This window comes from Trifolium pratense, linkage group LG4 (genome assembly GCF_020283565.1).
Source record: "Trifolium pratense cultivar HEN17-A07 linkage group LG4, ARS_RC_1.1, whole genome shotgun sequence".
In the NCBI taxonomy this organism is placed as follows: domain Eukaryota; kingdom Viridiplantae; phylum Streptophyta; class Magnoliopsida; order Fabales; family Fabaceae; genus Trifolium; species Trifolium pratense.
In genome coordinates, this window is record NC_060062.1 from 56,824,190 (window position 1) to 56,847,433 (window position 23,244).

The 23,244-nt window shown below is 37.9% G+C and overlaps 1 protein-coding gene across 1 annotated transcript; it reads left to right on the plus strand.

The window, feature by feature from the left end:
* The first annotated feature begins 3,136 nt into the window (after positions 1-3,136).
* On the plus strand, positions 3,137-4,945 carry LOC123922992. Its single transcript, XM_045975642.1, has 3 exons — positions 3,137-3,881; positions 4,140-4,472; positions 4,644-4,945. Exons 1-3 carry the CDS (start codon positions 3,137-3,139, stop codon positions 4,943-4,945), a joined length of 1,380 nt encoding a protein of 459 aa, XP_045831598.1.
* The last annotated feature ends 18,299 nt before the right edge of the window (positions 4,946-23,244 follow it).

The window sequence follows — 23,244 nt, forward strand, 5'->3', positions numbered from 1 at the left end:
TATGGTTATCCAATTTGAAGTCTAAAGGTTCAAGTCTAGTAGCAGCTTGGTTACTTGTCCTCAGTTTTATGCATTTGGCTTATGCTTGCTGATAGTTTGAAATTTGAAGATTGGAGACATTTTTTGATTTGAAGCTTGGTTGCTTGTCCTCAGTTTTTCTTAATTTTATTAATATTGCAGTGGGAATGTCAAGTTAACTTGGTCATATGTAGATGATAGATATTGAAGCTTGTCATCATATATTGGCTTCAAGAAGTTGGTCCTTGAGGTGCTTATATATGTTCTCTCATGGTACGAGAGGTAGTATATAAACCTTTAATCAGGTTTGTTTAGTTGATATATGTGTTTTGAGTAGTGCCTCTTTCTTTCTCTCCCACGTTGTTTTGTTAAGGCTAGTTTATTGAATCATATTTTTGAATCATGACTTTTCTAAGATGTCTAAATTGGGTAATGTGTGGGATGGTATGATTCTTACTTTTACTGTTATGGTTTTGCTGATTTGCTTCTCACTTATTTTTGGTTCATGAATCGTCGTTTATGCCTTTGTAGAAGAGTTGATTGTGTTTTGTTGCATTATTATTTAATTATCTGATGGGCGATTGTGAATTACAGCTGCTGATGTGTTCTTATGGAAGTGTAGGAACTGTGGTTTGGATTTTTTTTGAGCTGCTTGAATATCACTTTCTTACTCGTGCGTGTCATTTCAATTCTGGTTCTTGTCCTAATGTTTTTGTGGTCCAATGTTCATACCTTTCTTCATAGGTAAGATTCTCTGAAACTTGTTGATCTATCTATTGAATGTAGACACAATTGTGCATGTTAGAATATAAGTTCTTATCAGATTGAATATTGGTATGAGAACTTGTAGCCTAGTTAAGGTAAGAATTGAATTGTGAGAACTTACAAATCAGAACATACAAATCATTCTATATGGACCTTTAAAAGGTTAAAGATGTGAGAACTTGTAGCCTAGTTAAGGTAAAAATTGAATTGTGGAAAACGGTGGTGATTGAAGAAAGTTGAAGGAAGGAATAAGGACTAAGGAGGGAAAAGAAAAACACTTGAAGGACATTATGCACTTTTAGTGGTATAGATGTGAAGTAAATCGGTGGACTGGATGTGAAGTAAAGTTTCCAACATGCTACTAGATGGCAGATCAGGTGTGGGGCATGAACTATACAATCTTATGCCATGAACTAAGTCAATTTGTACATCTCAATTCGTTTTTTTTAAGTATGCTAATATATACTTGTGTTTTTCCAGGTAACCGAATAAGAAGAGTCCAACAATGGTGGGCGTTTCCGAGTCTAGTTAACACTAATTAAGGATTATGAAGCAACATCACATACTAGGGATATTTAGATATTTTTTAAACTTATTTTGATGTAATGTTATGTTTAACCAGTCTACTAATATTTATGTTTTAGTTTTTGAATGTTTGAACTACATGTTGGAACTTCATGTACTTGAATTAAATTTTTGATGTATGGAATGAATTATATAAATGAGATTAAGTTATTTATATTTATATATTTGTGCATTTTAAATTTTTTACTCCTGTATGGATATTGTAATTGTTCTATAATAAGCCATCAAAATGAATAAAAAATATTTTTTTATAGTGAATAAAAAATGTTTTAAATTATTATTTTTAAAAAAAAAAACAAGTTTGCGACGGTTTTGTAACCGTTGCAACATTAATTTAGTGTTATGTGGGGAAAAACATAGCGACGGTTTCAAACTGTTGTAACAACGGTTTTCAAAACTGTCGCAAAGTTCTCTTGCGACACACAAATCAGCAACGGTTTGCCAACCGTCGCAAATGTACAATTGCAACAGTTTCAACCGTTGCAAACTGCAATTTTAACCGTCGCAAAGTGCTTATTTTCTTGTAGTGAAAATATGTTCTGCACAGTACTGGTCGCTCAGCGACGGCTTAGCGAGGGATGGCGAGCAAGGTCAGTACATGGACAGCTTCTGGCGAGCGACAGCGAGCGACAGCGAGTTGGTCGCTCAGTGAGGGCCTCTGGTCGCTCAGCGAGGGCCTCAGGATAGCAGCATTCGCCACCTGTTCGCTAAGCGAAGGCTTAGCGACGGCCTTCTGACAGCAATGTTCAAACTTCGTGTTTTTCACACCAAATCACCCAAAAATCCCATTTTTCATGTTATAAACATAAAAAGGACGGATTGATTCTCAGATCTACATCAAATACATCGAAAAAGTAAAGATTTAATACTTTTACTCAAAACTCACAAAAACACAATGTTCTTGAGTTTAATCATCTATAATTCCGTTTTTAACCATTAAATTCGTTCATACATCATGTTAAAAGCATATTAAGCATGTTATGAACCTTAGAATCGATTTCCATTAAGAAAATCCATTCAAAACTAAAACGAAAATGGGGTGGAGGAAGTTCGGGTGAGGAGAAATCGACATTCTCCCCTTCCTCGTATCACCCACGAATATGAAATCTACTCTCTTACCTTATTCGAAGAAAAACTCGAAGATTTGCTCTTGAATCCCTTCACTTCCTCTTGTCCTAGCTCTTGAGCTCTCCCTTCTCACTTCCTCCTTCACAATTGTTGAGAAAATGTGACTTTCTCTCTCTAATGGGCTATAAATAGCGCCCCCCTCTCATGAGACAAGGCCCATTGGGCCTCAAGCCCACTAACTTGGCCCAACTCGTGTTAACTCTCACTAACTCGCGCGTTAACTAAAACTCTCGATTAATAACTTAAAGTTACTATCTTACTTAAAAGTCACGTCACCAAATAAATAAACACTTACATAGTGAATAATAAATTTGGGTCGTTACAGTTAGCAGATATATTCACAAAGGCGCTTGATGCAAATCAATTTGAATTTTTAAGGGGCAAATTAGGAATTTGCCTGCATGAAGAAGCATAGCAGTTACTGCAGTTATGGCGTGCAAAAGGAAACCGCTCTCTCTCTCATCCATTAATGCACGCTAATTTAGGGAAATCATTACAAACTTCCCTTAAATATGTCATCACACGCAATCAATGCTTTTTCTCCCAAATTCTAGCTTTTGCTCGTGAACCCTATTCTCCCACTTCTCACTACAACTCTCATCTATTCATCTTCTCAAACTTCAAAAATCATCATCTAAACATGTCTGAATCATCTCAAACTACAAAAACTGCTCGTTCCACACGATCAAAGGCAAAGATTGAATCCTTTCTAATCATCAAAGACGCTGTTCCTGTTACTACCATACATCCCAGCAACACCAAGTCTGAAACTGCTGCTGAGAAGAAAGGAAAGATGAAAACTGCTGAGAAGAAGAAGAAAACTACCAAAGTAAGTGAAACTATCTCTCCATCTGTAACTGATAAATCTGGAAAGGAAAGCACGAGAAAGAAAAAGAGGGATTACAAATCCAGAATACCCCTTTCTATGTCTGATTTAGTTTTTGAATCCAATGTTAACACATCTAAGAGAACATCTGAAACTATTGAAGGAGAACCTCAGAATCCTAAACCTATGTCTGAAGTTGTTGAAACAATTATCCCAACCACTGATAACCCTAATTCGACTATGAATTTGGGATCTACTGCTGAAAAGAAGGATCTTAACCCTAAATCTGTTGAAACTGAAATGGAAGCCACTCCTACAGAGATTGAAACTGAAACTGCTGATAAATCACCAACAATTACTGAGTTGGTATCTAAGAAAACAACTCATGTTGTTACTGAAGAAGATGTCATGCCAGAGGTTGAGACATCTCTGAATCAACCTGAAGTTGCTGAAACTGCTGACAAGGAAACCATGAAGGAAGCTGCTGTTGAAAAAGATGTTGAGACAACTGTCACAGCATCTGAGTCTTCTGATGAAGAAACTGGAACTGCTCAAGAGGGTACTTCTGATGATGAATAAGATACTCAGTCTGAAGAAAGTAACCAGTCTATACCCACAAATGAAAAGGAGAAGGAAGCTGACAAGTCTGTAGATGCTGAGAAAGAGAAAGGAGAAGATGTTGTTGATGTTGAAACTTATGAGACCACCAAACCTGCTGAAAGATCAACTGGTGGTATGACTAAGAGGCTGAGGAGCTGTTCAGGAAAAGCTGTGCCCACTGCAAGCAAGACTCCTGCACCTAGAGTGAAAACAAAAGGTGTTGGACCAGTGAAAGGATGGAGTAAAGTCTTTTATCCTACCAGTAAGAAGAAGGAGACCCTAAAGAGGAAGAAAGAGTCATCAAGTGACTCAGATTATGATGCTGCAGAGGATGTTGCAAACATCTCATCTCCCACCCCTAAAACAAAAGGAGCTGCAAAGAAAGTGTCCCAAAGTGTTGAAGAAGCTCCCTGTGACAACATTTCTTTCCATCGTGCTGCCTTTGCACTGAGATGGGATTACATTTACCAGAGGAGACTAGCTGTGGAGAGGGAATTGACCAAAGATGCCCTGAAATGTCAAGACATCTTGGACTACATCAAGGAAGCTGGTCTGCTGAAGACAGTTTGTGACTTCAGTCCCTGTTATGAGCTGCTGGTGAAAGAGTTTCTTGTCAACATTCTTGATGAGTGTGATAACCCACTGAGCAAGGACTACCACAAAGTTTATGTCAGAGGTAAATGTATCAATTTTTCTCCTACTGTGATAAATAATTACTTAGGAAGATCTATAGAACCTAAGGCTGAGCTAGAGGTTGCCAATGATGTTGTAAGTTCTGAAATAACTGCTGGTAAGGTCAAAGTGTGGCCCAAGAAAAAGCTGATACCCACTAGTAAGCTGAATGTGAAATATGCTATCCTTAATAGGATCGGGTCTACTAATTGGGTACCAACTAAGCATGCAACAAATGTTGCAACAAATCTGGGTAGATTTATTTATGCTGTAGGAACCAAGGTTGACTATGATTATGGTTCTTTTATTTTTGACCAAACCATTAAGCATATTGGATCCACTGCTGTCTAGATGCCCATAGCATTTCCATCTCTGTTGTGTGGAATCATCTTGGATCAATATCCAGATATAAAGGTTGTGACTGTTACTCCTAAGAAAAGGGAATCTGGTTTCACTTTTCACCACAAGCTGTTTGGTGATCATAATGTTGCTGATAGTGTTGGGACATCTGTTGATGGAGCTGGTACCATGACCAAAAAGGAGATCATTGCTGCTCTAAAGGTTCAATGTTAGGAAATTGATAAGCAGAAAGATGAGCTTAAGGAAAGGAAGAAATTGTTTGTTAAAATGATTCAAGGTTTGGAAGCTGATGATGCACCTGTCAAAGCTAGTGCAAATGTGGCTGCTGCAGGGGAACAACATAATGCTGATGAGGATGAAGGATATGATACTGCTACAAATGAGGATGATGACTCTGATAGCAGTGATGATGAATGATTATGTAATTTTTTTTCATTTTGCTGTACTTTTATTTGGTTTTAGGGTGCTGTGCCTTGGATTTTTGCACCTTCTGAGTGCATGGTTTGTACTTTGTTTCTAATTCTGCACTTTGGATACTATGCTTTCCTGTTTTGGCACAGTTTGTGGCTACAAAGGGGGAGTAGTACTTTGGTTTGTTTGTTTCTGCTACAAGTTGTTGTGTCTTTTGTTATGACATGTTATGATATGTTTTAAGTAGCAGTAAGCAAGTATTCAGGGGGAGTAAATTTTTTTTACCCTGAGATGATGCACAAGCTGATGAATTCAGGGTGAGTTTTTGCTAGATGGATGCTGCCCTGATTGGAAGAACCTGTGATAGAAGTTGTGCTCCCATATGTTACAACATCTTTGATAACATATGATGTGTTTTATGATTGATCGTATTTCGCTCTGATACCACGCTAGATAAACATGTTAAAACATCTTTGCTAACACATGTTTCATTTTGCTCGAGGCTATTTGATGATGACTCCGCTGCTGCTGCCTCTGATACTTATATGTTTCACCTATGTGAAATTTTGTTTAAAGATGTTCTAACATCCTTCTTTTTATGTGATCATGGTGACTTGAAGGATTGCGCTTTCTATATCTCTCAAAGGTGATTAAATGGCCTGAAATTGTTTTAGCCAAAAATTGCAAAAGGGGGAGATTGTTGGATATTTGACTTGGCTTAATTTTGCTAAAACAAATATGCTAACAAGATGTTGGAAAACATGTTACAACATCCTATTTGCTAAAGGAAATCTCACGCATTTAATATGAGCATCTGCTATATATGGAAATCCACTTTAGAGCACGCTTAATGAAGATTTGATCTGATCAGGTGTTTTAAGGATAAGATGGACTTAATGGAACAACGGTAATATTACTCTTATCTTCTAAAGTCCCTTAAACACTTTTGGAAAGTTTTTATACATCCTTGATGAAGATCAAAAACGAATCAGATCACCTTTTATGATTCTCAAGGAGCGTCCTAGCATTTGTGAAGCAAGAGGAGCGTGCTAATGTGCTATATATATGAAGACCAAGTTCAAGACTAAGCATCTCATTGAAAAGTATTAGAAATATATATTGAGTCTTTGTTGAGTCTTTGTTTGTGTATTTTGTTAATTGTGATTCTTGCTTGTGGATTCTATAACATGAGTTAAGAACTGAGTTTATTATTGTAAGGTTACTCCTAAGCTTTGAAGTACGGAGTTTACCGTGTGTGATTCACTTGAAGCTTTTAAGCAAGAGTGAAGTATTGTCTTGGTAAGTTGTTGCCACATCATTCCCAACATTGTATAAACAACACAGGTTGTGTTGAGTGAGTGGAAGTGAGATGGGATCTCATGTCTAGGAGTTCCTAGGCAGAAGTTGCATGAGTAGTGTCGAGGTTATAAGACGTAAACCAAGGGTTTGCTAGAGGTCTTAGTGTAAGGCGTAAATCCTAGGGTTTGCTGGAGGTCTTAGTAACTAGAACTATTAGTGGATTTCCTTCCTGGATTGGTATCCCCCAGAGTAGGCAATTGGCTGAACTGGGTTAACAATTACTTGTGCAGTTTATTTATTTTCTGTCAGTATTTTACATGTTACGTAAGATGTGCCAACAATAGAAACAACATTATTCATAAATACCACGTCAAATAATATTTTTTTAAAAAAATTAAAATTAAAATTATTTTTCCTACAAAATTTAGAAAACGAATTTTTTTTTTTCAAAATTTTAAAAAACATTTCCTAGAAATAACTTTTTTTTTTCAAACAAAATTATTGTGTATTTTTTTCCTAAAATAAAATAAAAAACAAATTTTCTTATTTTACTCCAAAAATAAAGATTTATTTTCAAATCTTTTTGAATTAAAAAAAAACAGAATCTTCGCCGTAATCGTTTGCTTCCACCGTCATGATTGTATTCGTCGTCGTCTTCTTCAGTCGCCGAAATCATCTTCTACTTCATTATTGTCTTATGCTTCTTTATATTTTTCTAGTTTTAGGGCAAATGGTTTTGATAGAAGAAGAAAACACCAATAAAACTTGTTTTTCTATTTTATATTTTTTTTCAAAATCTTTTTCTATTTTTTTTTAATTCAAAGAGAATAACAAAAAATAAAGATTATGTTTTTTTTAATTCAAAAAGTTTGAAAATAAATCTTTAAAATTTTTATTTCGGAAATAAACTTTATTTCGGAGTAAATCTTTATTTTGGGAGCAAAATAAGAAAGTTCTTTTTTTTTTATTTTGGGAGGAAATTTTTTTTTTGCTGGAAATTTTTTTAAAATCATTTGTATGATAAAAAAATTAATTTTTTTTGTAGGAATTTTTTAAAAAAAATTTGGGGAAACAAAACAGAATTTTTTTTTATTTTGTAGGAAAAAAATATTTTTTATTTTTTTAAAAAATATTATTTGACGTGGAATTTAAAAAATAAATATAAATGATTTTTTCCACATGTACAAGCCACGTCAACAGGTTTGCATAGTCACTTGTCCTGCTGTACACCCAGGGGGCGAAATGAGGGAATCTATTTTTTGCAAGGGGGTAAACAGAAAAAAAATCTGTGCAGGGGGTAAACGAAAATTTGCTTATTTTGCAGGGGGTAAACAAAAATTTGCTTATTTTGCAGGGGGTAAATGATCATTTACCCAAAATTTTATTTACACAAGCTATTATACATTTTTTTGAAGTAACAAGTTATTATACATTGAACCATATTTTTTTTTTTTGAAGAATAAAAAATGAAATATATTAAAACCAACAAACAGATCTCACTAGCACAAGGTTTACCAGAAATGTCCAAAAAACTTACAAACGGAGTAAAACTCCGAAGCAAACAATATTAGTAAAAAGTTCTATTCGGCTCACCAATTTTAAAAATTAAAAACTAAGAACCCAAGCAAACTAATTCAGGTTTTTCGGTTCAATTAAATTAAGGTGAGCACCTTCGGTACACATCTTATGTGGATGTGTACCGGTACACTGCTGAGGTGGTTAACAAGTGACAAACATTTAAAGCAGATTTTGTTTCCTTATTAAGTTTTTTATATTAAAATACTACTTTCTTTTTTTAACAAAATAAACATTACTTTTTTATGTTTGTAAATTAGTCTTTTGCACAAATATAATCTTCAATTATATTCCACAATAAATCAATCCTACATCAAATCTTTTAACTTATAATTTTTTTTAATTAGGTAACCTAGTGGCTAGAAAATTCAACTTATGATTTTAACATTTGTTTTAACAATATTCAACTATTTTAATATTTTTATAATATCCTATAAAATATTATGATTTTAGTATTTTAACAACATTCTTCTTCTTCTACCAAAAAAAAATAATTTAAAAACAAACTTTAGTTTTTCAAATATATAGCATTAATTAGTTTTATTGAAAAAGATAAGAGTAATTGACAAATAGTATAATATACAAATCGTACCCTTAAAATATCAAAATGACAGTTAAATAGGAACGCTAAATCTGACATCAATGAATTATAATATTTAGAAGAAAAAAAACCGTTAAATTGGAATGCTAAATCCAAAATATTCGTTATTTTTATCTTGATGATATTTTGATTTAGAAAATTAATATTTAATTAATCTCATTTTAAAAAATACTAAAGTTTTGTAAATGAACTTTTTATATTGTTCTAGGCATGCTTGATTTTCGAAATTTAAATTCATAAGTTATTGTTAGTTCGACCAGGTGATACTTTTTTTTTTTTGATAATGATGAGGACCTAAGCCCAAACAAAAAAAGATTACAGCAGGATTAATCTAGGAGTTGAAAACCCCATACAATCAGCAGCAAGTAAATTCCTAATATGACTTGGACACTCATTAAAAAAGATAATTTCATTCTCTAAGGAGCATCCTAAATTTGCCAATGCATCTGCACACATATTTGCTTCTCTATAGGAATGGTTGATTTTAACATCCCACTCCATCTCCAACAATCTTCTAATGCTTTTTAACAAAGAAATTCCCATAACACTAGAAGATGCACCATCCTTAATAACTTTCACCACTGATGTAGAATCAATATCAAACTCCACAGCTCTAAAACCCAATCTCCACGCAAGGCGCAGTCCTTCCAATACACCCCAAAGTTCCGCCGTAAACGCACTACAAATACCAATATGTTTTGCAAATCCACCAAGCCAAACACCTTTACTATCTCTTGTAACGACCCGTTTTTCGTATTCGTATATTTTATTAAATGTTATTTTATTTATTAATTGGCTTTTATTATTTTAGTGAGCGACGAATAATTATTTAGCCGAACGTAAGTTATTAGACACGAGAACCTTTGTTTTGGGCTTATGGGCGTGAGAGGTAATGGGCCTAAGCCAATTGGGCTTGGTTCATGACCATGGGAAGTAGTATAAGTAGCAAGTCAAACATATGAATAGTATTACAATTCATTTCTTTGAGTTTTGAGTGAGTAGAGCAAGAGCAAAACCATAGAGCTAAGCTAGGGTTTGATCAAGAGAGAAAGCTTGAGCAAGAGAAGGCTTGGATCATCATCAAACTTAAGGTAAGAGATTAGAATTCATGATTCTTGAGTGGCAAGGAGAGGGGAGATTGTCTATGTCTCCATTCCCGAACTCTCCCACTCAATTTCTTTTAGACTTTTAATTAAGCTTTTGTATGTGAGTGTGATGTTCTTCATCATCACTTTGTATGTGTTAATCACTAGCTTGATTCCATGAAGAATATGTATGTATTTGAACCATATTTGAAAAGTTTGAGAAAGTTACTTAAAACCCAAGAAATTGGCATGATTTTGATCATTAGAGGTATTTGGATGTTTGGAAGGGATGATTAATGTTCCTTGATACCATATATGTTTGAAATGGCTGTTTATATGAATTTATAACATGTTTGGATGAATTTTTGAGTTGATTCAAGGTTAAACCGCCTTAGATAACTCAAGAACAGATTTTCTTTCTGGTGTAGTTCGCTAAGCGACCAGGAGTTCGCTGTAGCGAACAGGTTCGCTGGAGCTCGCCGAAGCTCGCTATGAGCAGGTGATTCTCTGGTGAGGTTCGCTATGTCTCGCTAAGGCTTCGCTTAGCGAAGGCCTCTGTGACAGCAATTCTTGTTGATGTTTGTAAGTGTGATTAGGCACTTGTAACATGGTTTAAGAGTATCCTTACATGATTGTTGATACATGTTGATACTGTTAATGCTTATTGTTAATCGTTATATGAATGAAAAACGTGTATGCAATAAGTTGTAGCTTAAAATGAGCAATGTTATGTTTTGGCATTAATGTGCAATGTTAAGTGAATGTGTTAGGATTGTGTTCCCGCATTCATAAAAGAGTAGCTTCGAGCTAGAGAATATCATATGGTTGATATGTGTATGCATACATGCATTCATGATTGTATGTGAACATTGGAAACTTGGGTTCCAATAACGAAAATGGATTATGTGTCCATAATGAAGCCGAGGATCGGATTAGATGAATCCATGAGTCCGGAGTTGCTATCCAACAGGATATAAAACTGTGTTGGCTTATCCAAGGGAGATAAGATGGTTCGGTAAGTTCCGACATATCCAGCATGATATAAAACTGTTCTTGGTCCACCGTTGGTGTGACATCTTGGTACCACATGCATTTAGTTATGTCTAGGGATGGCATGACAGTGAATTAATTGGCATTAGATACCTTAGGGTAAATGCGCATATATTTGATAAATGGTAAGTGACATTATTTGGTTGAATGGTGTTGAACCTTATTAATTGATAATCGTTTAGTGCGATGTTTTGGCGTGAGTTAGAATATGTATGATGTAGTTCGAAAGTGCAAGACCTTTTCTTATGCTCGTATGATATGCGATTATGTTTTCTAACTCTCTACTTTGTGTTATTTGCTGGACCTTTGGGGGTTCAGATATTCAGGCTGAGGATTGTGCCGACGTTTAGACTGCTGTTCTAGCGTGGTGTTGAAGTACTTTTTGGTGAGGAGACTTAGCATAGATTACTCCTCTTAGTACTAGCTTTTGACTAGAGTTTGTAAATAGTAAATGCTCTGGTAATGTAACATCGAGTCGGGGATTTCGCTTGGCTTTCATCGTATATCGGTGTTACCTTTTTGATATGCTAGTTCTTGTATAAGTGACATCCTTAGGGATGAATATGGCTTATGTATATATATATGTATATATATGCATGCTTGGTGTGAATGAATCCGCTGTTGCTTTTCATGTTAAATTTCATGATGCTCTGTGTGTATGCTTGTGTTTTAATTACCGCGTGGCACTCTGCCTTTACACTTGTTGAAAAGTTTTTAAAATTACGTTTTTAAGGGTAGTATGGGTTAGGGTGTTACAACAGTGGTATCAGAGCCTGGTTGGTTCGTGTGAACCAATTAGGACTTTTCTTTTCCCCGTATGAGCATGTGTAGGGAACACTGTTAGTACTTTCTAACGTCTAGTTGTGATTCGTTCAGGAATCATGGCTGCTGCGAGAACGAATGCTCAGATTGCGGAGGCTTTGGCCGCACTCACCAACATTGTGGTTAGAGATCACCAACCTGGAAGGGAGGTAGAGATGAGGTTGGAGAGGTTCATGAAGCAGAAACCGCCAACATTTACCGGAGGTTACAACCCGGATGGAGCTCACAAGTGGCTGGAGGAACTTGAAATAATTTTTGAAGCAATGGATTGTTCCGAGGAAGGGAAGACAACCCTTGGGACATATGTGTTGCGTGAGGAAGCGAACGTGTGGTGGAAGAACGCCAAGTTGAGGCTAGGACCCGGTGGTATGGCTATACCATGGGCAATGTTTAAAAGAGAATTTTTGGTTAAGTATTTTCCTGTTGATGTGAAGAACAAGAAAGTGGTGGAATTCATGGAGTTGAAACAGGGAAATATGACGGTAGCTGATTATGCCGTCAAGTTTGAGACTTTGTGTGCGTTTAGCCCGCATTACAACACTATGGAAGCGGAGAACGACAAGTGCGTGAAGTTTGAAAGTGGTCTACGTCCAGACATTAAGCATATGATTGGATTTTCACAGATAAGGGATTTTGCGACCCTTGTGAACAAGAGTAGGATCTGTGATGAAGATGGTAGAGCTAAGGTGAACTACTACAAGGCTGTGAACGACCGAAAAGGGAAAGGACAAGAGCGCGGAAAACCTTATGACAACCGCGGTAAGGGGAATACAAGTGGTGGTAAGAAGCCGATGAATGGGAATTGTTACAACTGTGGAGAAAGGGGTCATATGTCTTATGATTGCCCGAAGAAAGGGGATAGGTGTAAGAATTGTGGAAAGCTGGGCCACAAGACCGAAGTGTGTAGGACAAAAGTGGTGTGTTTCAATTGTGGTGAAGAAGGCCACAAGAGTCCGACTTGTAAGAAGCCCAAGAAGGTGATGGGCAAGGTGTTTGCTTTGAGTGGAGAGGATGCTAGCAAAGAGGACAATCTCATTAGAGGTACGTGTTTCATCTATAACACTCCTTTAATTGCGATTATAGATACGGGAGCGACGCATTCTTTTATTTCTTTGGATTGTGCGAAGCGTCTTAGTATTCCTTTAACGGATATGACGGGTAGGATGGAAATAGAAACTCCTGCTAATGGTTCAGTGATTACCCGACAAGTATGTCGTAACTGCCCCGTAACCATTTTTGATAAGCACTTTGGTATGGATTTAGTGTGTATTCCACTTAGTGGTATGGATGTAATTTTTGGTATGAATTGGTTAATCTTCAACCGGATTCATATCAACTGTCGTGAGAAAGCCGTTGTTTTTCCGAGGCCGGAGGAGAACTTGCATTTGATGAGCGGGAAGGAAGTATCGGAAGCGTTGAAAGAACATGCCGAGATGTTCATGATGTTTGCATCATTGAAACTCGAAGGAGGAGTTAAGATAGAAGAGTTACCGATCGTTTGTGAATTCCCAGATGTGTTTCCGGATGATATATCTGACGTGCCTCCAAAGCGAGAGGTAGAGTTTTCTATCGACCTAGTACCTGGAACTAGTCCGATATCGATGGCGCCGTATCGAATGTCAGCGTCAGAGTTGAATGAGTTGAAGAAGCAACTTGAAGAGCTGCTTGAGAAGAGGTTTGTTCGACCGAGTGTTTCGCCATGGGGAGCGCCGGTATTGCTTGTAAAGAAGAAAGATGGAAGCATGAGATTATGTATAGACTATCGTCAGTTGAACAAAGTGACGATCAAGAATAAATATCCACTCCCGAGGATAGATGATTTGATGGATCAACTAGTTGGAGCTTGTGTGTTTAGTAAGATCGATTTGAGATCTGGATACCATCAGATTAGAGTGAAGACGGAAGACATACCTAAGACTGCATTTAGGACGAGGTATGGGCACTACGAGTATTCAGTTATGCCGTTTGGTGTGACCAATGCACCTGGAGTTTTCATGGAGTATATGAACCGAATTTTCCATTCATTTTTGGATAGATTCGTGGTGGTGTTCATTGACGACATTTTGATTTACTCAAAATCCGAGGAAGAGCACGAGGAGCACTTGAGGATTGTTTTACAAGTCTTGAAGGAGAAGAAGTTGTATGCCAAGTTGTCTAAGTGTGAATTTTGGATGAAAGAGGTGAGTTTCCTAGGGCATATAATTTCAAGTGGAGGAATCGCGGTAGATCCTGCGAAGGTTGACGCTGTGTCACAGTGGGGAACGCCGGAATCTGTTTCAGAGATTAGAAGTTTCCTTGGTTTAGCCGGTTATTATAGAAGATTCATCGAAGGTTTTTCGAAGTTGGCTTTACCGTTAACCAAGTTAACGAGGAAAGATCAAGCGTTTGTTTGGGATGGTATTTGTGAGAAGAGTTTCCAAGAGCTCAAGAGAAGATTGACTACTGCACCCGTGTTGATTTTACCTGATGCCAAAGAGTCGTTCGTCGTGTATTGCGATGCTTCGAAGTTAGGACTTGGTGGAGTGCTTATGCAAGGGGGTAATGTGGTAGCATATGCTTCAAGGCAACTGAAGGTTCACGAGAGGAACTATCCAACGCATGATTTGGAGTTAGCCGCAGTGGTGTTTGCTTTGAAAGTGTGGAGACACTACTTGTATGGATCGAGGTTTGAAGTGTTTAGTGATCACAAGAGTCTGAACTACTTATTCGACCAGAAGGAGTTGAATATGAGGCAACGTAGATGGCTCGAATTCTTAAAGGACTACGATTTTGAATTGAGTTATCACCCCGGAAAAGCCAATGTAGTGGCCGATGCATTAAGTAGGAAAACTTTGCTTATGTCATCATTGATGGTGAGAGAGTTAGAGTTGATTGAAGAATTCCGAGACTTGAGTCTTGTGTGCGAGGTTACTTCTACAAGTGTGAAGCTTGGAATGTTAAGATTGACGAATCCTTTTCTTGAAGATATTAAAGAACGTCAGAAATCGGATAAGAGATTGATGGAGAAGATGGTACTCATCAATGAAGGTAAGGAGACCAATATCAAGATTGACGAAGGTGGAGTCATGAGATTTCACGGAAGAGTTTGTGTACCGGATGTACCCGAATTGAAAAGAATGATCATGGAAGAAGGTCACAGAAGTGGTTTGAGTATTCATCCTGGAGTAACCAAGATGTATCAGGATTTGAGGAAGTTGTTTTGGTGGCCGGGAATGAAGAGGCAAATTTCTGAATTTGTTTATTCATGCTTAACTTGTCAGAAATCGAAGATTGAACATCAGAAGCCGTTTGGTTTGTTACAACCAATGTTTATACCCGAATGGAAATGGGATAGTATTGCAATGGATTTTGTGGGAGGTTTACCGAAGACCAAGAAAGGTAACGAGGTGATTTGGGTGGTGGTAGATCGTCTGACGAAGTGTGCTCACTTCATTGCTATCAGGAAAGGTACTTTGGTGCCTAAGTTGGCCGAGATTTATGTGGAGCAGATTGTGAAGCTACATGGTATTCCAACAAGTATTATTTCGGATAGAGATCCGAGATTTACTTCCAGATTTTGGGAAAGCTTGCAAGAAGCTTTAGGAACGAAGTTGAGGTTGAGTTCAGCTTATCATCCTCAGACAGATGGTCAGTCGGAGAGGACGATACAATCCTTAGAGGATTTGTTGAGGGCTTGTGTTTTGGAGCAAAACGTGAGTTGGGATTCTTGTTTGCCGTTGGTAGAGTTTACATACAACAACAGTTACCATTCTAGTATCGGAATGGCACCGTTTGAGGCTTTGTATGGGAGAAGGTGTAGGACACCTCTGTGTTGGTATGAAACTGGAGAAGGTGCAATTCTTGGACCAGAGATTGTACAAGAAACAACAGAGAAGATTCGGATGATTCGTGAGAAGATGAAAACATCTCAGAGTCGACAGAAGAGTTATCATGATAAGAGGAGGAAGGACATTGAATTCCAAGAAGGGGATCATGTATTCCTACGAGTTAAATCGACTACTGGAGTAGGACGTGCATTGAAGTCAAGGAAGTTGACGTCGAGGTTTATTGGGCCGTTTGAGATTTTGAAGCGAGTTGGGAAAGTTGCGTATAGGATTGCATTGCCGCCATCATTGGCGAATTTGCACGATGTTTTCCATGTATCACAGTTGCGCAAGTATGTGTCTGACCCGACACACGTGATTGAATCGGACGATGTTCAAGTGAGGGATGACTTGACCATCGAGACTGTGCCTTTGAGAATCGAAGGAAGAGAAGTGAAGAGGTTGAGAAACAAAGAGATTGCATCCGTGAAAGTCGTGTGGGGAGGACCGGCTGGTGAGAATGCGACGTGGGAGTTGGAAAGCAAGATGAGAGATTCTTATCCCGATCTGTTTCTAGGTAATTTCGAGGGCGAAATTCTTTTAAGGGGGGTAGGATTGTAACGACCCGTTTTTCGTATTCGTATATTTTATTAAATGTTATTTTATTTATTAATTGGCTTTTATTATTTTAGTGAGCGACGAATAATTATTTAGCCGAACGTAAGTTATTAGACACGAGAACCTTTGTTTTGGGCTTATGGGCGTGAGAGGTAATGGGCCTAAGCCAATTGGGCTTGGTTCATGACCATGGGAAGTAGTATAAGTAGCAAGTCAAACATATGAATAGTATTACAATTCATTTCTTTGAGTTTTGAGTGAGTAGAGCAAGAGCAAAACCATAGAGCTAAGCTAGGGTTTGATCAAGAGAGAAAGCTTGAGCAAGAGAAGGCTTGGATCATCACCAAACTTAAGGTAAGAGATTAGAATTCATGATTCTTGAGTGGCAAGGAGAGGGGAGATTGTCTATGTCTCCATTCCCGAACTCTCCCACTCAATTTCTTTTAGACTTTTAATTAAGCTTTTGTATGTGAGTGTGATGTTCTTCATCATCACTTTGTATGTGTTAATCACTAGCTTGATTCCATGAAGAATATGTATGTATTTGAACCATATTTGAAAAGTTTGAGAAAGTTACTTAAAACCCAAGAAATTGGCATGATTTTGATCATTAGAGGTATTTGGATGTTTGGAAGGGATGATTAATGTTCCTTGATACCATATATGTTTGAAATGGCTGTTTATATGAATTTATAACATGTTTGGATGAATTTTTGAGTTGATTCAAGGTTAAACCGCCTTAGATAACTCAAGAACAGATTTTCTTTCTGGTGTAGTTCGCTAAGCGACCAGGAGTTCGCTGTAGCGAACAGGTTCGCTGGAGCTCGCCGAAGCTCGCTATGAGCAGGTGATTCTCTGGTGAGGTTCGCTATGTCTCGCTAAGGCTTCGCTTAGCGAAGGCCTCTGTGACAGCAATTCTTGTTGATGTTTGTAAGTGTGATTAGGCACTTGTAACATGGTTTAAGAGTATGCTTACATGATTGTTGATACATGTTGATACTGTTAATGCTTATTGTTAATCGTTATATGAATGAAAAACGTGTATGCAATAAGTTGTAGCTTAAAATGAGCAATGTTATGTTTTGGCATTAATGTGCAATGTTAAGTGAATGTGTTAGGATTGTGTTCCCGCATTCATAAAAGAGTAGCTTCGAGCTAGAGAATATCATATGGTTGATATGTGTATGCATACATGCATTCATGAATGTATGTGAACATTGGAAACTTGGGTTCCAATAACGAAAATGGATTATGTGTCCATAATGAAGCCGAGGATCGGATTAGATGAATCCATGAGTCCGGAGTTGCTATCCAACAGGATATAAAACTGTGTTGGCTTATCCAAGGGAGATAAGATGGTTCGGTAAGTTCCGACATATCCAGCATGATATAAAACTGTTCTTGGTCCACCGTTGGTGTGACATCTTGGTACCACATGCATTTAGTTATGTCTAGGGATGGCATGACAGTGAATTAATTGGCATTAGATACCTTAGGGTAAATGCGCATATATTTGATAAATGGTAAGTGACATTATTTGGTTGAATGGTGTTGAACCTTATTAATTGATAATCGTTTAGTGCGATGTTTTGGCGTGAGTTAGAATATGTATGATGTAGTTCGAAAGTGCAAGACCTTTTCTTATGCTCGTATGATATGCGATTATGTTTTCTAACTCTCTACTTTGTGTTATTTGCTGGACCTTTGGGGGTTCAGATATTCAGGCTGAGGATTGTGCCGACGTTTAGACTGCTGTTCTAGCGTGGTGTTGAAGTACTTTTTGGTGAGGAGACTTAGCATAGATTACTCCTCTTAGTACTAGCTTTTGACTAGAGTTTGTAAATAGTAAATGCTCTGGTAATGTAACATCGAGTCGGGGATTTCGCTTGGCTTTCATCGTATATCGGTGTTACCTTTTTGATATGCTAGTTCTTGTATAAGTGACATCCTTAGGGATGAATATGGCTTATGTATATATATATGTATATATATGCATGCTTGGTGTGAATGAATCCGCTGTTGCTTTTCATGTTAAATTTCATGATGCTCTGTGTGTATGCTTGTGTTTTAATTACCGCGTGGCACTCTGCCTTTACACTTGTTGAAAAGTTTTTAAAATTACGTTTTTAAGGGTAGTATGGGTTAGGGTGTTACATCTCTTATGATACCTCCACACCCCGCAGTGGTCATTCCTTTACAAGCTCCATCCGTATTAATTTTAATCCACCCTTCAACCGGCGGTTTCCAACCAATCCAAGCAATGCTACGCGGTTTCTCTATAACAACCCGATTCACAATTGCTGCAGAATTATATTCTCTACATCGCTGCAACACAACCATCACAGGATTAATGGGTCTTAAAAAATTATCTTCATGTTTTTCTTTATTGTGCCATGTCCACAAGCAATAACAAGCATTAGCCCAAAACTCTGTCCACTTAATATCAGCCACCTTCACTAAGTCACCAATCAAATTGATATGAAACCAGTGAGCTATATCTCCACCAAAAAAAGACCCACGGGCTTGTTGAGGGATAACCATCATCCATATGTTTTTTGCTAAGGTGCAATCTCTCAAAACATGTATACTAGTTTCTTCAAACTCTCTACAATGGTCACACATCCCATGAGCTAATCCCATACGAGCCTTAATTGCATTAGTTAGCAATCTATCATGTAAAGCAATCCACATAAAATATTTTGTCCTCTCTGTAACATGTAATGCCCACAAATGCTTCCATACATCCTCCATGTCATCTTCTGCATAATTACATAACAACTTATACATGACAGCAACTGAAAACTCATCAGTTCCAGCACCCGCCACCACTTGTAAGTCCTTGCCATTCGCTGGAGATGGAGGTAATATAGAAGCAATTCTATTTTTTAACATCAATGGCATCCATCCTTGAAATAAATTCCAATTCCACTTACCTTCATCATCAACAAGATCACATACCTTGATATTTTGTAATTCTTCTGGAATGTTATTGATCTGATCAATGACACGCATTCCTTCTTGAATCCATGCATGCCGCCATGCATCAACATCTGTTCCATCTCCTAAAGCCCAAAAACACAAGTTATCTAGCTTCGGGCTGAGCTTGACAATGTATTTCCACAAGCTTGAAGCCGTGTTTTGAACATCAATCTCTCCCTTCAAAGCTCTACAGTCGTACTTACCACGCACAACCTCGCACCACAAGTCATTAGCACCCGACGCCAGCTTCCAGCCAAGTTTGAGAATACAAGCTTGATTCATGACGTCAAGCCGTCGTAAACCGAGACCTCCACAATACTTAGGCTTAGTGACCTTCTCCCAACCTATTGCATGATATTTCTTAACACCATCTTTATCTCCCCAAATAAAATTCCTTTGTAACTTCTGAATTTCCTCCAAGCAACTTTTCGGAATTTTATTGGTCATCATAGGATAAATAGGAGTTGCTTCAATGACACTTTTGGCTAGAGTAACCCGGCCAGCAAAAGATAGTTGTTGAGCCTTCCAATTTGTTAGTTTGGCACTAATTTGATCAATTACATACTGAAAATCGTCCCTCCGAGGCGCCCTCCCTGTCAAAGGGACGCCAAGATATTTACCAAGCTGGTTTGACTCCCTAAATCCATACATTTGCACCAATTTTTGACGAGTATTTCCATCCACATTTTTAGAAAAAACAATACTAGTCTTCTCTTTACTAACCTCCTGGCCAGACATATTACAAAAGGCATTAAGAATTCCCAAAATGCATTGAACTTGTTTCTCAGTAGCCTCTCCAAATAACAATAGATCATCAGCAAACATAAGGTGGGAAACCAAAGGGCCATTTCTACCGGCTCGTAATGTTCTCCATTCTCCGTTTTCAACTGCATGACAAATTAGATGAGATAATTTATCCATGCAAAGCACAAATAAATACGGTGAAATCGGATCTCCCTGCCGAATACCTCGTTGAGGCCGAAAGTACTCTGCTCGCGCCCCATGCCACTTCACATTTGTTTCCACACTTGTGATAGAATGCATGATAATATTGATTATATTATCAGGAAAGTTGGCTTCAATCAGAACCCTCCAAACAAACTCCCAATTAAGCTTATCATAAGCCTTTGAGAGATCAACTTTAATTGCAAAAAATCCTTTCCTCCCTTTAACCATATGCATACTATGATCCATTTCCTTTGCCACAATAATATTTTCATGGATATTTCTACCCGGCACAAACCCTGTTTGAAAAGGCGACACAAGCTTTGGAATATAATCTTTTAATCGGGCCACTACCACCTTACTAACAATTTTATAAATAGTGTTACATAAAGAGATAGGGCGAAATTGAGTTACTAGCTCCGGGTGATCCACCTTAGGAATAAGACAAATGTCTGTCTGGTTGACCATTGCAATGGTACTCGGCATCCTCCACACCGTTTGCACAAATTCACACACTGATGACCCAACTATGTCCCAAGACTGCTGATAAAAACCTGCTTGAAAACCATCCGGTCCAGGAGCCTTCCAAGGATTCATATCAAAAACTGCACCTCTGATTTCATCACTAGTAGCTTCAGCTCCAAGACTAGCGATCTCCTCATTACTCAGCGCAGGGAATGTTATAGGAGTTTGCTGCCATAAGGTTATCTGACCATTGATGGTGAATAATTGTTTATAAAAATTATTAACCAACTCTTGGAGTTTCTCACTATCCTCTATCCAGTCCCCTTGTTCATCTTTGAGCATAACAATATTATTCCTCCGACGTCGGCTAACAGTTTTAATATGATAATAGCGAGTATTCCTATCACCATCCATCAACCATTTAGCTCGAGAGCGTTGGAACCACATCAACTCTTCTTTTTTCAAAATCTCACTGAGTTCTTTCTGCAATTTATTCTCAAGATGATGCAAGCCTCCGTGTCGGGTACCATTTTGCATTCTGATTTGGATTCCTCCTAATCTTGCCATAATCTCTTTTTTCTTCATAATAACTTGGTCAATAGTATATAATTTCCACCTTCGAAACTCATTCTGCAGTCTACCAAGGTTATCCACTACCGTCACATCATTTTTCCAATTTGTTTTTAGCATATCATGATACGAATCATCTAGCAGCCAAGCACTTTCAAAACGAAATTGTTTTGGCGCTACATTATACGTCGTACCAGTAGGATGAATTAGCAAGGGATGATGATCTGAGAATTCAATCCTTGTTAACACCGTAACAAAACCATTTGGAAATTGAATTCTCCACTTATCATTACTCATGGCCCTATCAAGTCTCTCATAGATTCTCTGTCCTCCATGGTAAATTGGCCCTCTCCATGTGAACTTAGCTCCAGCCGAACCAAGATCCATCAAATTACAATTATTAATTCTTTCTCTAAAAATGTTGCACCTACGGATTGACACTGGTGCACCATTCTTTTTCTCCGCAGCACAAAGAATATCATTAAAGTCTCCTGCAATCATCCATGGATCATGCATTCTGTCAGCTATAGACTTTAAATCTTCCCACAAAACTCTTCTATTTTCTTCACCAGGACTTGCATATATTAGTGTAAAATACCACTCACAACCCCCTGGATAGCTAACTTTGAGATGTATAAATTGAAATTTCTTGCTGCAAAGCATAACATTAATATCATCTTTCTTCCAAGCCACTACTATTCCCCCAGCATAACCTCTATTTTCTGTTGTTAACAAGTCTTCATATCCTAACAACTTGAAAGTACGGCGAAGCTTTTGAGGGTCACACCGAGTCTCAACAATGACAACCATAACAGGTTTATGGACATCGATATACTGCTTACAATACCTCAAAAATGATGTGTTGGCTGCTCCACGACAGTTCCACACAAATATTTTACTTTGTATATTCATCAAAAACCAATCAAAAGAAAGGAAACAACACTTATTGATCAAGACGAGGAGTCTCAACAACCACCTCCATATCCGATTCTGAATCTCCAGTTGCACCATTGTCACTAGCATCCACAAACTCATCACTATCCACCATTAAAGCATGATTCTGATGTTGTTTACTAGTAATGAAAATAGGCGTGTTCCCATCAGAATTGGGAGGTCTGGGAATGTTTGGCATAATAATTTGAGACTGGCCCAAATCTATGTTCCCATGCTGGCCTAAATATGATGTTTCGCTATCCACCCCCTCTGTAACCTTGACCATCACCCCCATATTAGAACCATCTTGGAGTACTAATTTTTGTTTGTCATTATTGTCATTGGGCCTACGGGAATGGGCCTCCCTCAACACTTCCCTTCTATTTTCCCCCACAAGTCCACTTGATTTTCCACCCCTTTTTTTAAGAAACCACCTCCCTTGCCTTTAAAATTTTGGGTCCCACGTGTTGCAAGTTTTGGATCTTTGCTGGCCCTTTCTGCATTTGAATTTCCGAATCCTTTTTTGAATTTCACATGTTGCTTTTCTAATTCCTCATGCATATTATTTCCTTCCATATTAGTAGCCATATTTTTCTCACCTGCTTCCTTAATATTCTCATCCTCATTAACTCCAATAATGATAGGAATCTCTTTATTCAATTCTGGAATATCATCATTTAAAGCAATAAAGCGTGATCCCGACATTTTTGGCCTGTCATTAATGCTCCCGTTCACCGCCTTCCCCTGGTTCTGGTCCACCACCGCATCCTTCTCCTTCCCTTTACGTTGTCTGCGTGGCTTTTGAACCACCACCCAAGGGCCATCACCATCACTCCCTACTAGACCACTCACGTCTCCTCCATGTTGTTGAACGCTCCCAGTAGCTTTTTGCTGCATTGGCTTCTCTGTGCAACCCTCCTTATAATGGCCAAACTTTCCACACGTAATGCAAAGTAGATGAAGCCCTTCATATTCAACATTATATTTTCTTGATTTAATGCTGAACATGGCCAACAACTTCTTGGTTAGATCAACTTCAACGCACAGCCGCGCGTACTTCCCCCGTTCTTGAGCCAAGGTGTTTTTATCAACCTTCACAGTCCGTCCGATGCGATCACCAATACAGTGCAAAAC

Coding starts and splice junctions, on each gene's coding strand:
- LOC123922992 (XM_045975642.1), top strand. CDS start 3,137: ATGTCTGAATCATCTCAAACTACAAAAACTGCTCGTTCCACACGATCA. Junction 3,882..4,139: donor AACTGGAACTGCTCAAGAGG/GTACTTCTGATG, acceptor TGAAAACAAAAG/GTGTTGGACCAGTGAAAGGA. Junction 4,473..4,643: donor GGACTACATCAAGGAAGCTG/GTCTGCTGAAGA, acceptor ATAATTACTTAG/GAAGATCTATAGAACCTAAG.